The sequence below is a fragment of the Microcebus murinus genome, chromosome 15 (genome assembly GCF_040939455.1).
Source record: "Microcebus murinus isolate Inina chromosome 15, M.murinus_Inina_mat1.0, whole genome shotgun sequence".
Lineage (NCBI taxonomy): Eukaryota > Metazoa > Chordata > Mammalia > Primates > Cheirogaleidae > Microcebus > Microcebus murinus.
The window spans coordinates 10,573,936-10,591,024 of record NC_134118.1 but is presented as its reverse complement, the minus strand read 5'-3'; the positions used below and the strand labels follow the sequence as shown (position 1 = coordinate 10,591,024).

The following is a 17,089-nucleotide window of genomic DNA, read 5'->3' as shown; positions in this document are numbered from 1 at the left end:
GGAGGCTGAGGCAGAAGGGTCCCTTGAGCCCATGAGTTCCAGCCCAGGTTGACCAACAGAGTGAGCCCCTGTCGCTAATATATATATATATAATAAGAGTAATAATTTCAGGCTTATTACTTTATAGTTTCTGCATATCTAGACATCCCATGCTTCTGGCACAGGAGAATAACAATAAATAGGATAGTTTCTTGGTTTCAAGTTGGTACCAAATCATTGCTCAGACATGTTTTCTTTCTTTCTTTCTTTCTTTCTTTCTTTCTTTCTTTCTTTCTTTCTTTCTTTCTTTCTTTCTTTCTTTCTTTCTTATGGGATATGGTCTTATTTATTATTTAACTCAAAAAATCTTATTTTTGGCTAGACTCAGAAGTAGATGCTCTCAGAGAGGACAGCCTGTGTCTCTTGGTAATCTGTTCCTGGTGCTTTTCTTTGGCCTTCTTCATTCTCTCTCTCTTTTTTTTTTTTTTTTTTTTTTTGAGACAGAGTCTCACTTTGTTGCCCAGGCTAGAGTGAGTGCCTTGGCGTCAGCCTAGCTCACAGCAACCTCAAACTCCTGGGCTCAAGCCATCCTACTGCCCCAGCCTCCCAAATAGCTGGGACTACAGGCACACACCACCATGCTTGGCTTATTTTTTCTATATTTTTAGTTGGCTAATTAATTTCTTTCTATTTTTTTAGTAGAGATGGAGGTCTTGCTCTTGCTTAGACTGGTTTTGAACTCCTGACCTTGAGCAATCCAACCGCCTTGGCCTCCCAGAGTGCTAGGATTACAGGTGTGAGCCACCCCACCCAGCCCATCTTCATTCTCTTGGCCAAAAGTTTAGCATATTCTGCAGCCTCTTCCTTATTTTTCTTAGTACACTGTTTCTTCAGAGCAATACGCCCGCGTTTATGTTGCAGGACACGCGGAGTTACAAGTCGCCGATTCTTGGGTGCTTTGGTACTAGGTTTCTTACCTTCTTTGTTTAACAGCTTCCTTACAACATATTGGCGAACATCATCTTTAGACAGATTGTAGTTTGCAGATTCTGCTAGCTCTTTTGGGCCCTAGACAATGAGGTACTGTAGTATCAGTCAGTATCCAGGGATACTCTTCTCCCCCCCCCTTTTTTTTTTACAATAACCAAGTTGAGAAAGCTCATGTTGGCATCAACCAGACAACCCCCGAACAGACTTGCTCATTCTTTCTCCAGTTCTCTTTAGTCTATAACAGGAATGGCCATTACTCACTAGCAGGTGCACACGGCCATGGGTCAAGACACCCTGCTTCATGGGGAAACCGTGCTTGTCATTCCAACCACGGATTTGGACCATGTTACCCTTCCTTTCTTCACCAAGAGCGTCAGCAGCAACTTCCATGGCCATACGCTTCTCATAGAAAGCACGAAGTCTGGGTTCATCGTCCACTTCAATGAGTTTCTGGCAGCTGGTGGCATGGAAGGAGATATTCAGCTTCATCTTGAAGCAGCTGATCGCCTTTGAGGTGCAACGAAAAAGAGAAGAAATGTGTTCTTTTATGCCTGACGGGACAGGAATTTTGACATAGTGGAAAGGGCATAAGACTAGAAACAGACAGAATTCTGCTATTTTATTTTATTTTATTTTATTTTATTATTTTTTTTTTTTAGGTACATTTCAGAAGTGAATATTTTATTTTATTTTATTTTATTTTATTTTATTTTATTTTTTGAGACAGAGTCTCACTCGGTAGCCTGGACTAGAGTGCCGTGGTGTCAGCCTAGCTCACAGCAACCTCAAATTCCTGGGCTCAAGCAATCCTCCTGCCTCAGCCTCCCGAGCACCTGGGACTACAGGCACATGCCACCGTGCCTGGCTAAATTTCTTCTATTTTAGTTGTTTGGCCAATTAATTTCTTTCTATTTATAGTAGATATGGGGTCTCGCTCTTGCTCAGGCTGGTCTCAAACTCCTGAGCTCAAGCAACCCTCCTGCCTCGGCCTCCCAGAGTGCTAGGATTACGGGCGTGAGCCACCTCGCCCGGCAAGAATTCAGCTATTTTAGTTATCAAGACACTCGGGGAAGTTTCTTAACCTCTCTGGGACTTACTATTTTCTTTCTGTTAAAAGGTGGGGTTTGGGTTATGTTGGTGCTTAGATTGAGGAAATGTCTCTGGGGCCAGAGCAGGCCTGGTCCAGGTGCAGTGGGTGGGGACTGGTCTCCAACCAGTCTGGCACCACCATGGTCTGTTCCTGCTACTGGCTGTCCTCTTGCGGTTTCATTTGGAGAAAGAGTTCTGAGGCTCTACACGTTTTTAAAACAACTGGTGGAAAAGTTCTTTAAGGCAGCTTTTTTTTTTTTTTTAAAGGCAGCTTTTGTTTCTGTTATTCTCCATAGAATATAAATTTTGAAGTCCTTCAGTAAAAGCTGATTAGGTTTCATAGGGTTCTTCATGTTGCTATTAGCACATTATATAGTTATGTGGTATTTGCTGATAACTGAGTTTGCCAGCAATAATCTGCATCTTGACTTTATATTTGTAGAAGTTTGAGCATGTGTTCAATCCCAGCATGTTAAATAGATTCACAGTCCCTCACAATCATGAAAAGGTTAGAAAATTATTTTGAGAGTATATTAAAAAGGTTAACTTGTTTGGCTCTTGTATTGTATTTATTGACAGTGTGGCTTGCCCACTAAAAGAAGTGTAAGCTACTTTTTGGTGGGTTAAAGTCATTTGAGCATGGGTGTGGTTCGCCCCTGTGTAGTCATAGCTGTGCTAGCCATCACTGGTACCCTTGACTTCCAGCCTCCCATCTAGCAAACTTGGACTTTTTTTTTTGAGACATAGCTCATTCTTTTACCCTGGCTAGAGTGCAGTGGCATCATTGTAGCTCACTGTAACCTCAAACTCCTGGGCTAAAAGAGATCTTTCTGCTTTAGCCTCCTAAGTAGCTTGGACTACAGGTGTGACCCAAGATGACTGGCTACTGGCTACTTTTTCTATTTTTAGTAGAGACAGGGTCTTGGGGTCTCGTTCTTGCTCAGGCTGGTCTCGAACTCCTGAGCTCAAAAGCAATCTTCTAGCCTCAGCCTCCTACAGTGCCAGAATTACAGGCGTGACTTAATCGTGCCTGGCCAAACTTGGACTCTTAATGAAAAAGAGGATCAGGCAGGAAAGTGTGGTTGAATCCTCAACATCCATGCTATCCAGTTAAAGGCAGTCAAAAAACATACTCTCAAAACACAAAGTGAGTTTGCACAACTTATTGTGCAAAACCAAAACAAGTGGCAGCAATTTAAAAAAGCAAACTCATCACTGCAGTGACAGAAAATAAGATGTTCACCTCAGCTATTTATTTCTAAAAAGTTAACCACTCTCCCACAGCAAGAATGAAAACCACTATAAACAGAAAAATTCTCCTGTTCCTGAAGAACACTTAAACCAAGGAAAATAGAGATAGTTCTGGGCTTTCTTCAATGAAAGCTTTAAACAGTTTCAACAACTTCGGAGAGATCAGTCTTATTTTTGTATAATGAGATCCTAGATTTCATTATTTCTGGAGGATTCTAATTTGTTCATACAAATGGAAGAGAAAAAAGGAGTAAAATACACATATATATTCCATCACGAAAAATGTAATTGTCTGCCATTTTAATAGGCATTTTCTTTACTTCACCTTATGGTTTCAATCCTAACTTCTTTAGTTCTGATTTATTAAAAATTCTACTTCCTCGATAGGCAGAACAGTTATTTTAACTCACAGGCTGTAAATCGTTGTGTGACAAAAGAATATCATTTACCAACAAAGAGAGATAGCAGAGTTCCCATGGGATTAAGCAAGTAAATGATTCCTCTTAATCTTGCTGAAATCAAAGTGTTCTGTTTAGTTTTTAAAATCTGCTTCGGGTATGACTGATACCTCTTTCCTAACTTCAAGGTCATTCTAAGGTCAGACAGAGAAAGTTGCCTGTCCGTGATCTGTCTCTATCAGCACGAGGGGAGCTATCTATGAGTGGCAGGGAAAAAATAGCTGACCTTAGTCAGGGCAGCTAGTGAAGACTTTGCCAGACTTTGGATTCTGAACTTTTAAAACCTACTTGTAAGAAACTACTTTTAAACCCCTTTGCTGTGTTCCCACAATTCTATAAATATACCTTTATTATAGCATATCTAACATTGTGTTGTAATTATTTGTTTTCCTATTGCAGAATTCGATAACCCAAAAGCCTTATTCATCTTTTTATGTCTAGCATTGAGCCTATTGTGTGGCACATAGTAGATTTTCAATAACTACTTTTTAATTCAATGCATGTTAAATGTCTTCAAGAGGGAAGCTTACTGATTTACATGTGGAATAAGGATGGGAAGAAACATTAAAGGTTAAAATTTCACATCCAACAGGGCTGGCACTGTGGCTCACGCCTGTAATCCTAGCACTTTGGGAGGCTCAGGTGAGAGGATGGCTTGACCTCAGGAGTTTGAGACCACCCTGAGCAAGAATGAGACCCCGTCTCTACTGAAAATAGAAAAAGTAGCCAAGTAGCCGGGTGTGCTGGAGTATGCCGGTAGCTCCAGCTACTTGGGAGGCCGACGCAGGAGGGTTGCTTGAGCCCAGGAGTATAAGGCTGCAGTGCGCTATGCAACACCATTGCACTGCACGCAAGGCGACAGAGCAAGACTCTGTCTCAAAAAAAAAAAAAAAAAAAAAACACAGGAAAATTTCACATCCAAGCAAGAGCTTTTGCTTTAATGGATGGTACCTTAGCTTCAGTTTTCAAGAACAGTCACATACTTTATCTCATTCCACTGTCATTGTAGATCTGGAAGGTCGGTAGGGCAAGTATTATTATTAAATATTTCCATTTCCCATGTGAAGAAATCGAGTTCTTGCCCAAGTAGTTAGTAGGACTACATAGTAGGACTTTGGGGTCTGTGAGCCCCAATCTTCATCATGAGATGAGCCAACCTAGTGACTGATGTGCGTATGTGAGAATTCCATCTGTTTAGGACAACAATCCATTTATTTCATCTTCTTATCTTCCTTTATCACCCTTAGAAAAAGATAAATGAAAGCCATTGTTGTTTGGTTAGCTGGAAGCCGGTTGTGTTCTTGGGAATGCCTGGACAAGTGCAGGAAGCAGTTAAGACCAGGCCAGGAAGTGATGGCAGCCAGAGGGGTGTGACTGGTGGGTTGTGCTTTTCACCTCTTCCCCTGCTTTGTAAACAGATTCTAATAGCTCTGGGAGTCTGGGTGGTGTTTGGGAGCCTGGTTCCTACTACCAAATGTGAGCTCTCAGGGGGCCCCTTGACCGAGAGGAGCTTTTGTCACCACTGGGAGGTGGTTCATAGATATGTGTGTTGTTTTTAAGGATAATTCTACTGTGCAATTGCATGCCCTTTTTATTACACATTGTTAGAAAAAAAAATCCCTGAATTTTTAAAATTGACGTTTTACTATAGCATTTTTTAGGACCATTGGTGTGCCTTATTCATCTTTGTATTTTGCAGAATTTGGCATTTGCCCTCCCATATAGTGAGTTATAATTACTTGCTGAACAAATGAGGTCCATAGAGGGAAAATGTCCTAAATCAAACTTTGTACATTATGCACTAACACCTTGAACTGGCCTTTCTCCCCTCCAACTAATGAATACTGTGGGCTGTTTGTGCAGGGGCTGACTTCCAGCCATTGATTCCATTTCAGAAAAAACACTGTCTTGACTATACATCAGTGTTTGTACAGGTTGAGCACCCCTAATCTGCAAACTGGAAATCCAAAATGCTCCAAAGTCTGAAACCTTTTTTTTTTTTTTTTGAGACAGTCTTGCTCTGTCACCCTGGCTAGAGTACAGTGGTGTGATCATAGCTCAACTCAACCTTGAACTCCTGAGCTCAAGAGATCCTTCCACCTCGGCCTCTCAGAGTGCTAGGATTACAGGTGTGAGCAGCCATACATGGCCTCAAAATCTGAAACTTTTTGAGCAGTGGAAAATTCTACACCTGACCTCCAGTGATGGGCTGCAGTAATTTTGTATCATGCACAAAATTATAAAAAATATTATATAAAATTACCTTTAGGCTGTGCATATAAGGTATACATGAAGCATAAATGAATATCATGTTTAGACCGGTGTCCCATCCCCAAGATATTATATTTCATTATGTATATGTAAATAGTACAAAAATTCTGGTCCCAAGCATTTCGGATAAGAGATACTCAACCTGTGTAATCATTTAAACACTTGATCACATTTCCCTTTATTAAAGATTAGAGGAAACTGAGAAAATCCTGGGAATTATTGGGTGTGCGAACAGTGGTAAACTTTATCTCATTGTATGTTTGACTCCTTGAATTTAAGCTCTTCAACTGTGAAGGAAAAGAACAAGACATTTGTCCAAGATTGTGCCTAAAAAATGTAGGTGTCATTAGAAGTGCTGTAATATGGCAAATTTTAGAAAACTCCCCCAACTCTGTTTACAACATGCAAATGTATTAATAATTTGATTTCTATCTTTTGTTTTCAGTTTATAAACGTTTCTGAAATACATTGTATGCAAAGGCAAGGTAGCTGGCATTGTCTGGGAAGATGAGAAATATTTATTATAAATATCTTTAAATGGTATACAATAAAGAGTATTTAACAGTTTCCCACATTATATTAATAGAAACAGCTTGTCATGGATGGTGTGACAGGGTCTGTATCTAAAAGCAGTTCAAGGAGACTGCGGTGTAGTTCACACTCAGCCACTAACTGGGAGTGGCCCCGGAGCAAGTTGCTGGAATGTTCTGGCTCAGAGTTGCTCGGCTGTACCGACTAGATGATATCAGTCCGGGGTTCTTCGCTGCCCTCAGCCTCCAGCCGCAGGAGGGCCTGCGCCGCCGCCTGTGCAAAGATCTCTGAGTCCCAAAAGGGACCCACGAGAGACAAACGTCCCCAAAGTTCCTTTAAAAAATTTGGAAACCGGGTCTGGGGGTCGAAGTCTTACAATTTCTCATTTAAAATGACCATCAAGAGGGAAAATAAACGAAATTGCAACTTATATTTTCATGTTATCCCATGAAAACAATAGCTGTGGCGTTCCCATCTTTATCTTTCTGCCAGAGAAACGAATTATTTGTGGTGAAGACTTCGCCAGAAAGTGGCAGTTCTCTGTAAAAGTCGCTTTTACACGTCGGAAATCAAACTTCTGAGGCAAATTCCTGAATGACTGGAATAAAAGAAAACAAACAAAAAGGCCCCGAAACAAAATCCATCAGCAGCGTTCTCTCCTCAGCCGTGTTTCCGTTCAAAGCTCCGTCGGCAGAGTTTCCAGGGATGAACAAAAGTAAATGTTTAATAAGTAACCGTCCAGTCAGGTGGCCCTTCCATTCCAGCTTATTTCCGCCGGGGACCGAGGAAATCCTCCGAAGCCGGGCCACGCTTTGCCCCCAGGGCCGCCGGGCGCCGAGCGCAGCGGCCCCGCGAGCGCAGGCCCCGCCGCGCCGGGCAGGCCGGTCGCGCGACCCGCCCTCCTCGCCTCACTCGGGCCTGGGCGCGCAGGGCGGAGCCGCCCGCCGGCGGGCGCAGGCGGGGAGGGGCGGCCGGAGCGCGTCGGTGACACCGCGGGGGGCGGGGGAGGCGCGGCGGCCGCACCCACCCTGGGAAGAAACCGCCAGGTGTGGCTTGGGCGCCCGGTGCCAGCGGGGAGGAGACTCGCGCCCTGCCGACCAACACCAACACCCTGCCCCGACCCAGCTCCTCTGCGCCCTCGCCGCCCTCCGAGCCACAGCTCTTCCTCCCGCTCCTGCCCGCGCCAGTCGCCGTCCCCGCTCGCCGCGCCCGGGACGCCCCGGCGGAGAGAGTATCCTCGCGACACTTCTGCACTCCCCGCCCCGCTCCCCGGGCGTCCGCCTGTTCTCGCGCCCTGCGCCTTCCCCGAGCCGGCGGCCGAGCGCATGCCCCGGCGAGAGCCGCTCTCCTGAGTGCCCGCCGACATGAGCTGCAACGGAGGCTCCCACCCGCGGATCAACACGCTGGGCCGCATGACCCGCGCCGAGTCCGGCCCCGACCTGCGCTACGAGGTGACCTGCGGCGGCGGCGGCGGGGGCGGCGGCGGCTACGGGGGCGGCTTCGGGGGCACCACCAGGATGTACTGCTCGCGGCGCTGCACGACCACCGACCAGAACTCGGACGGCTACTGGTGGGTACCCGGCCGGCGAGCGCGGCCGGCTGCGCGTCTCCGCCTCCTAGCAGAGTCCTCGCGGGCTGGGGCCGGGCGCCTGCCGGGCCGACGGGGAGGCCGGCGCCGGCGGAAAGTGAGGCTATTTGCCCGAGGTCTCGGGAGCATTTCCTGGCAGCGCCGGGAGCAGGCCCCGGGTGTCCTCGCGCCCAGCGCGCCTCGCGGACCCGGGTGGGGTGCGGGTGCGCGGGGGCGGCGACGCGGTCCCACCCTGCTCCCCTCCCGCGAGCTCGGGCGGGCGGCGAGGGCCGCGGAGGGCGCGGGGCGCGGGCCGGCCGCGCTGCCGTGCCTTTGTTGGGGCCGGCAGGTAGGAGGTCGGGAGGGGCGGGGCCGCGACCTCAAAACGCAGCCTCTTCAGCTTCACTCAAAAGTCCATCAGCAAAGGAGCGGGGGCCGCCCCTGTCCGGCGGCCACGGTGGCATTCCGGGCTCTGCCGTCTCTACCAGCGCACCCCGAATTCCCGGTCACCCCGGTACCACGACCGCGGCGGTGCTTGGGCTACTCGGCCACCGAGGGCATCTGCGAAGGCTGCGAGTCCCGGCGGGCGGGATCGGTCCTGAGGAGGACCCTCCTGGGCCTCTCCCGTCCCCGCCGACCGAGCTTGGCCGCGGGCGTGGCCGCCGGGCCGGGGGTCGCCGCTCGGCCGGGAGGCGCCTCTTCCCTGGCCGAGCCCTTTGTTTCCTCCTTTAAAAGGTGCCGGAGGAACGACCCCGGTGCCTCGGTCGCAGAGCGCCGGCTCGGGGTCGGCCCTTGGTCCGGACAGTGTGGGCAGGGGGTCGGCGAGGGGAGGACCAGGTTGGGGACCAGCCCTGGCCACGGTGCCCCGGAAAAGCAGCCCCGGGAGGAGGGCTCCCGATCGTCGCGCACACTGACCGAGGGGTCACTTGGTGGGTGGGAAAGATCATGGCCTGGGTTTCTTTCGCCGGGTCCCGGGAGCTGACTCCAGATGCCCACGCGAGCCGAGAGGGTTTTGCAGCCGCAGCCTCCCCGCCCCGGCCAGCCCTCCCCGTCGGGCTTTTGGGGACGAGGCGCCGAGCTCCGGGACGTTATTTACCCTGCGCTGCGGCCCTAGGCTGGGGAGGAGCAACCTGAATACACTCCTGGGGAGTTTTGTTTCGCAATCAGTGGTGAAGGTGGAGACTACTCGAGTTGCGACCTGTTTTCGGCTTAGATTTAGTTATTTGTTTCTGGAGCATCTTGATAATTTGTTTTCTCTTTTTTGAGTTAGCAAAAAGTTGCCTCTTGGAGCGCTTTGTTTTTTGAACAGAACATGCCCATGCCTGGGGATTTCCAGGAAAAATGAGCCAAGCAATAGGAGGAATGAAAGCTTGGGTTTTTAAGTTTGTTTTAACATTTTGCCAGCCATTTAAATCTGAAACTTTGCTTTCCTCTCGCAGTCCTCCAGGATTTGGGAAGCACAATCTTTAAATGTGTGGATTACACACAATTTAAATCGAAGTCAGAATGTGTAAGGATTCTCTAGTAGCCCTTTTTTTTTTTTTGGCATTTTATGAACCAAGTAATTATTTATTGTTTAATTTTCTTTTTTTCTTCATTTTTTAATTTTGATAATCTCTGTATCGTTCCAATTTTTAGTATATGTGCTGCTGAAGCAAGCACTATTTTTAATATTAGTTATTTAATATGCTTCTCCAGCTATATTTCTTTTAAATTGAAAATAATCAATACTATTAACTGAATATTTCACTCCCTTGGCCCCCCTACATTTTGTAGAGAAGTAAAATTTTAATTAATAAGGTTGGTTAATGAACTGCATAAAGGCACGAGCTTTATTAGAATTCCTCATTGAAACATATAATTTTGGAGGAGGCTCTCTTTATTGTATGGTATCCTCTTTTGTTTCTGTTTTTCCAACTTAAAGCCTGTTTATAACCGTGTCAAGTTTTACATCTCTCTGGGAAGGGAGAAAAGACCCTAGTGAAAAATGACCTCACTTTGAGGAAGGATGTTTTTTCTACTCCTTGGTGCAGATCTGCCCGCCAGCCTAGCGTCGGGCTCTGGGCTGGAGTCAGCAGGCGGTCATTCTTTCTCGCCACCCAGGTAATGGAGTTTTCTCCCAAGCCTGTCCCAGCCTGTAGTGGTGCCACTGAACACAAAATAGCCCACAAATGCTGACTTCTGCATTTTCAAATAATAGTGACTGACTGAAGAGAGACAAGGCATGCACCAGCACCAGTTTTTCTGGTGGCATTATGGTTATGCCCATGGCATGCGCTTTGTAGAAGCAGGGTACCCCCTCTGCCCAAGGGAGCCACTGCCCTCTGCTAAATGAATGATGAAGAACTTAATAGTATTTTTATCACTAAAACTTTTTCTAAATAAAGGTTTTTGGGTTTTTTTTAAGCACAAAAACTGGTTGAATTGAAATTCATTGATTTTATTTTGTTTTATTTTATCATTTTTATTTGGAAGGGAGCGCAAAACTCATTTACTTTAAAAACTGCTACTTTATTGGTTGAATTAGATTGGTGATTTTTGAAATGAGTGTATTTAGCTTAATTTAGTGTACTTCGCTAAATAAACTAATTTGAGTGGGCAGAGAGCCCAGATCTTATTTTTCCTTTTAAAATGACTTTAAAACACCTCCCCTTTGGCTGTCTTTTTCACAAATAACACTTGTCCATTTTTAGGACAGTATCAAATCTTCATTTGTTTTGTAAATTCCCCCACTATCTGCCTGTTCTTTGTGTCATTTAGGTTGAATGAATTGTACAACTACTTTATTTTTCTCCTCTTCTACTCAATATTTTGCTAATGTTTGGTAAATGCTACGTGCTTGATAATATAATAGCATAGTTTTGAAACTACAAACTTGGGATTTTTCTTATATAGGATGTCATATTAATACTGTTTTCAGTTAAAGCAGAATGACTCTAGTCTTATTACTATAGTTAAAACAAATTATAAATCTGTAGTGAAATGTGTTACCAAAGCAACAGAGTCCCACAGTTAGATATTTCACTGATCAAAGTGTGGATTTTGCAGGATTAAAAGCAGAATATACTCATAAGCTTCAGAAATATGTGGTTATAATATTAATGCTTACTTTCTTCAGAACTCATGATTTCAAAGCTGAGATACATGTGATCACTATTTGATACACATTTTAAAGTTTATTTAAAATTACCTTTTAAAAGAAGCCTGTTTCTTAGTGTGAGATAAACAGGTCCATTTGCATTGAATTTTAGAGCAGGAGGGACCCCACTAAGAGCCACTTATCTTCCAGAAACCCCACTTTCCCCCATTAGCAAAAGAAGCTGAAGTCTTGCCCAAGATCCTGGAGTCTACTTGCAGCTGGGTTGGCCCGAGAACCTCACCTTGGTCCTCCCTGTGCCTTCCAGCTTGACTTCTAGACTGGACAGGCCTGTAATTACTCAATGAAAGCATCTCAAGTTCCATTTATTCCTGCATTCAGCAAGTATTTACTGAGCATCTGCTACATGCACTGTGTTAGGTGTCAAGGAGGTCAGGGTAAAAACATACAGACGAGGAAGGAGCTTGTACTCTTTAAAGGAAGATAAGTACTCAGATCTAGAACACAGAAGAGTAACGCACAGGAGGGGTATACACGGCTTCACAAGCAGACGAGGTAACATCCCTGTGGTCGGGGCACTGGTAAGACTTTATGGAGGAAGTGGTGTTGAATTAGATTTTGGAGTCTTTCAGTTGGTAAAGATGGGGGGCAGAGAGCCTTCCAGGGGGAGGGAAGAGCTTGAGAAAGTCAGAGGCCTATGGGGTAGTCTCTTTTTTGAGCATTCACTCTAACTGCGGAGGCAACAAGAGGAAAGGAGGAAGAAGGGTGGCTGAGGCTGAGCACAGGAGAGGGATTTGGACAGGTAGAAGGGAGCCATTGCAGACTTTCTTTGAAGTCAGTGAAAGTCTCCTCCAGTGAAGGAGCAGGGAATGAGATGATCACACCTGAGCTTTAGGCCGTGTCTGTGGCAGCTCTATGTAGGGTGGTTTGAAGTGGCGAGAGACTGCAAGACAGTCAGCTTAATTAAGGAAGCATTGCACCAGCGGAGGGCGGAGGGAATGAAAGTCTGAACAAGGACGAGGGTGGTGGTAGTAGGATGGGAAAGTAGCTATTGCCAAGGGGGAGTGACAGCTGCACCTAAGAACTGGATGTGAGAGGCAAGGCAGAGTCTGAGAAAACAGGCTCAGCTGGAGTGACTCATAGAATGGGTATTCTCAGTGCTTTTTGTGGGAAACGATTGCAGAGTAAGATTCAGTGTAGCTTAATATCTGGCAGATAACATTTACGTGGTTATAAAATTTGAGTAAGTTGTATATTTTATAAGAATATCAGATCTGTGGTTAATAATAGTTACCATTGCCTGGCAAACCCCTGTGATGTGCCAGGTGTATTATATATGTTATCTCAAGCCTCACAACGAACCTCCCAGTTTACAGATGGGAAATGAGGTTAGTTAAAGGACTCGTCCAAGGTCACACACCTACTAAGTGGTTGAGCTAGATTGGAATCCAGTGTACTGCCAAAACCCAAGAAAAGATCAAACCTTTGTTGTTAGAATTCCTCTTTTCTACTTGTAAACTCTTTTCTATCTCCTAAGAGCTTTGATTTCTTTTTAATCTATTGCATTCTTTAGCCTACATTCCTGTGAAATATTTATTTCATAACCATTGTATGCTCTGACTAGTAGAGTTTCCATCTACTTAGGGGAAAAAAAATTGATTCTCCAATAAGTCAACTAATTGTTGGCCACATTTATGTCATGGGACAAAACAGCTTTCAGCAGTAGTTAATTTTTTTCTCTAAATATGGGCGTAATTTCGTTGTCATTCAGGTGACTGAAACGTCTTGGGTAGGAAAAAACTGCTGATGCCTCTGATGGCTCAGTGCTGACTTCTTAGGGTGGAGCAAAGGAGGGCTTGGGTGTGACTTGGGGCTTCTGATGTAACTCTCAGCTAACCAGTCTTTCCAGATGAGAAGGTGCTGAGAAGGTGCTAGAAGGAGCTGCAGCTGGGAGCCCTGCCTCGCCCCTTGATTTTCTCCTCCCTGCTGCTGGGCTGGTCCCAGTAGCCCTGCCACTTTGCAAACGGTCAGGTGTGGTTCTGATGTTGAAGCCACAGCCCCACAGCCCCTAAGACTCAGGCATGAGCCACTCATTTGAAGTGACATCCTATAAAATGCTAGTGCAGTCCAGTGATTTATGTGCCTCATCACCGACACCTGGGGCTGGAAAGGTCCAGGTCCTTCAAAGGGCTCATGAATGTAAAATCTACATTGCAAGAAAATGAGGACACTTTAGCTATAAGCTGCAGCAGACAGATCTAAGGTTCTGGTTGGAATCACAGTTTTTGACACACAAACAACATTTCTAGCTTCATCTGGCACCTGGGGAGGAAGCAAAGGAGTTGGCATCTTGATGGATAACCAGATAGCTTGTAAGCGATTTAAAAAAAAAACATTTCAGTAAAATAATTGTTAAGTTTTTACATAGGGAAGTAATTCAGAATACAAATCCCTGTTTTGGTATTGAATTTGGCATTGACCAAATATCCATATGTCATTCCCACTTAATAAAAGAAAAAAAAAAGAAGGAACCTGAGTTTTCTTATCCCTTCCATAAATTTCTTTCATGCTGTTAAAATGTATCACTCTCTTAGGATTGTCCCATACTGTCAGTTTTGAGTCTTGTAGGTAATCTCAGGAACTCCTGAAAATACCTTCCACTTGATACCCAATCCATTTCTTCCTTCTACTCTTTCCCTTTTTTTCTTCTAATCCCACCCCCAATTTGCTGCAAAACATCCTTAAAATTATGGACTGCAGCAAAGATAAAAACACAGAAAATGAACTCTCAGAACTATGTCATACAACAGCAGCAGCCTCCGGAGTAAGAGCTGTGGGAGGTGAGGAGGCAGCTTCTGCAGTGCCCTGTCTCAGCCTCACCTGCACCCCAGGAGGTGGGGTTCTACCTCTCACACATACAGGAACTCCAGGCACCGGAAGTGGATGTCACTTTAACTTGCTCCAAGTCACAGGCTGTACAACTAGAAGTGGCGGAGCTGGGAGCGAACTCCAACTCTGCCCGACTTCAAAGTCTTTCTGAAGTTAATGATAGGTGATCAGTTTTTCACACAGGCCCCCACCCCTGCCCTGAAACCCCTAACACAATCTGCCAAACACCCAGTGTGGAAATAAAGAGCCTTCCTGCCAGAAAGAAAGTGAGTGGAGCTGCCTCTGCCCTCTTTTTAAAATTCGTTGGGAAAAAAACCCCTCCTTTTCCGCTCACTGTTGAGGTGGGGATGGGGAAATAGGGGGATAGATGGGCTCCATGACTGAGCTGTAGGAATCAGGGTAATGAGGTGAGTGGTAATATCCTCTGCTGGGCCTTCTCTTTGCCTTTGTTGTTCTGCTTTACTAAGCCACGCAAACATGCATAAAGTACCTGCTGTGTGCAAAACCCTGTGTTGTAAGGTTAGGTGTTTGTAAGAGTCGAAGACTAAGATGTGGGATTTTGCACTCCAGGAGTTGGGTAGCCAAGTGAGCAAAAACTACTGCAGGGGTTGGGCAGAGGTGCGATCAGGAAAGTTCCCTAGAGTTCCATACAGTGTTTGGTCTGTAACCTGTGAAGGATGGAAACATGACACTTCAGCTGCTGTGTGTGTGGGGTGTTTAGTGAGTCTTATAGAGGTAAGATATCATCCTTAAATGAAGCAATAAAAATATGTTTTTTCCTTTTACATAAGATCCTTTGAAGAAACTCAAAACAAAATATGTGAAAAATGCTTTGAAAATGATAAAGAGCTAAGCAAAGAGGCTTTAAGATCAATATGAATGCATTACATAATTATCTTAATTTCCAGCACACATTGAGCTTTTCCTGGCTGTTATTCCATGAACCTGAGCACAGGGAGACATATGACTCTTTCTGGCACACGTACAAGATCCTGTGTTGATTGAATCAACAAAGGAAAGGAGAGAGAGGAAGAGAGAGATGGAAAGAGGAAGGAAAGAAGGAATCCAATGAAAGAGAAAGTATGTAAACAAAAAGAAACAGAGTTAGGGTACATGGACTGAGTGTCTAATGAACAGTATAGATTATTATAAAATTATTTTTATAAAACAGAGTTACTGTTTATTTAAAAACTTTTTACCTTGTAATGCTCCTCTTCAAAATATTTGTCTTATAGTTTTTTTCTATAATCTTCTTGGCAATAAGTGTTAAACTAATGCTTTAAGACAGCTAATTTTGTACTCTTATTTTTAAAGAAAAGAGTGTCATTTGAAGGTAGTAAAATAAAACATAGGAAGCTCTATAATGGTGTTCACAGGTTCACGTGGTCCGTCCTTGGACTGAAATCCGGAACGTATTTTCCTTGTAGCCACTGATGGAGGGATCTTTATGCAAACATTTGGAACCATTGCTTGTTTAAACGAGTTTTAGAACAAATTAAAAAAAAGAAAAACGTTTTAGCAGGCAGGTTCTTTGTAGTATGAATCATTTGTCCTTGTGTGTTTGAAGATAAAATAGAATTTCGGAAGAGTTAAACATTTTTAAGGACGAATGTTATTTTTTCAAGGATAGTTATTAATTTTAGTTTAGAAGTCAGTATTCTTTTCATTGATTTGACCCAAATGAGTTTGTTTTCTTTTTTTTTTAAGCATGTGACACCTTCCATCTTCTGTGCCACTGAAATGAGATTTAAGAATTGAAACTTGTGACTTATTAGTTTGATTCCTAATATGGTTTAAAATCACCCCACCTCTAACACCCATATGTAACAGTATTAAAAATTTCTTTGAGGCTAGGGATTTTTTTTTTGAGACAAAGTCTTGCTCTGTTGCCTGGGCTAGAATGCCTTGGCATCAGCCTAGCTCACAGCAACCTCAAACTCAGGGGCTCAAGGGATTCTCCTGCCTCAGCGGGACTACAGGTGTGAGCCACTATACCCAGCTAATTTTTTGTTTCTGTTTTCAGTTGCTGGGCTAATTTTTTTCAATTTTTAGTAGAGATGAGGGTCTTGCTCTTGCTCAGGCTGGTCTCGAACTCCCAACCTTGTGATCCTCCACCTCGATCTCCCAGAGTGCTAGGATTACAGGTGTGAGCCACTGTACCCGGCTGAGGCTAGGGATTTTTAATATCCTTAGACACTTGTTAAATAAGTACATCTGTTTAAACATTATTTCTTCATGCATGATAGAATTTTACATTTTCCCAACTTGCACTGTATTTGTTGAAGAAGAAACTTAGTTACTAGAACATAGACTTTTGTATTGTTTTCAGTAAGGAATGTGTGAGTTTGGTGGTTTCATAAAATTGAATTACAGAATGAGTGAGGTGAAGAAATCTTGGATATCATCAATCCTAACAGAGGGAGGTCTAGAAAACTTCTCAGACAAAAAAAAAAAAAAGAAAAATCTAAAATTATGTGGTCAATAAAAAATATATGTAGTCTTAGAAAGTTTTGAATTGCACACAACTTTTTAAAAATGCACGTGTTCCCTGAAGCAAGCTTTCCTGGCTCTAGCGCTGAAGAGTCCAGCAGGCACACATGGCTGGTGAATGATGGCCTACTGACCTGGTGGCCGAAATCCTTTCCCCCTGCACTTCCTCCTTGATTTAGGAGGCAGTTCTATGAAAGTGCCATGCAAAACACAGAAGAGTTTTAGTGACTATCAAGGGCGTATGGTGCACATATGCAAGTCCTTTGGAAAAGCATGAAGAATTTTTTTAGTGTTACTAACAGTATGTGAAGTTACATGTTTTTTTTTAAATTCAGGTATGTGTGGCTGGGGAAACAGATTAGGTGTCTTGTCTTAATAGAGATGTCAGCTGACCTCTAGAGATAGGAATGTCTTCTAATAGAAAACTAGGGGGAGGGAATTAAAAAAATAGAGAAAACCCACCAATGTTTTAAGCCA

General features: G+C 44.3%; 2 protein-coding genes and 1 pseudogene across 3 annotated transcripts in view; 2 read left to right on the top strand and 1 right to left on the bottom strand.

Moving 5' to 3' along the window:
- SNRNP48 (small nuclear ribonucleoprotein U11/U12 subunit 48) overlaps positions 1 to 17,089 on the top strand; it is a 163,068-nt gene that overhangs the window by 86,820 nt on the left and 59,159 nt on the right. The gene's annotated exons all lie outside the window — the stretch shown is intronic.
- Positions 348 to 1,458, bottom strand: LOC109729269 (small ribosomal subunit protein eS6-like; annotated as a pseudogene).
- Positions 7,704 to 17,089, top strand: part of DSP (desmoplakin) — a 43,299-nt gene continuing 33,913 nt past the window's right edge. For both annotated transcript variants that reach the window (XM_012753641.3, XM_012753640.2), the window contains exon 1: positions 7,704 to 8,139. In XM_012753641.3, coding sequence (XP_012609095.2) covers positions 7,934 to 8,139 — 206 coding nt within the window. In that variant the 5' untranslated portion in view covers positions 7,704 to 7,933. The remainder of the gene's footprint in view (positions 8,140 to 17,089) is intronic.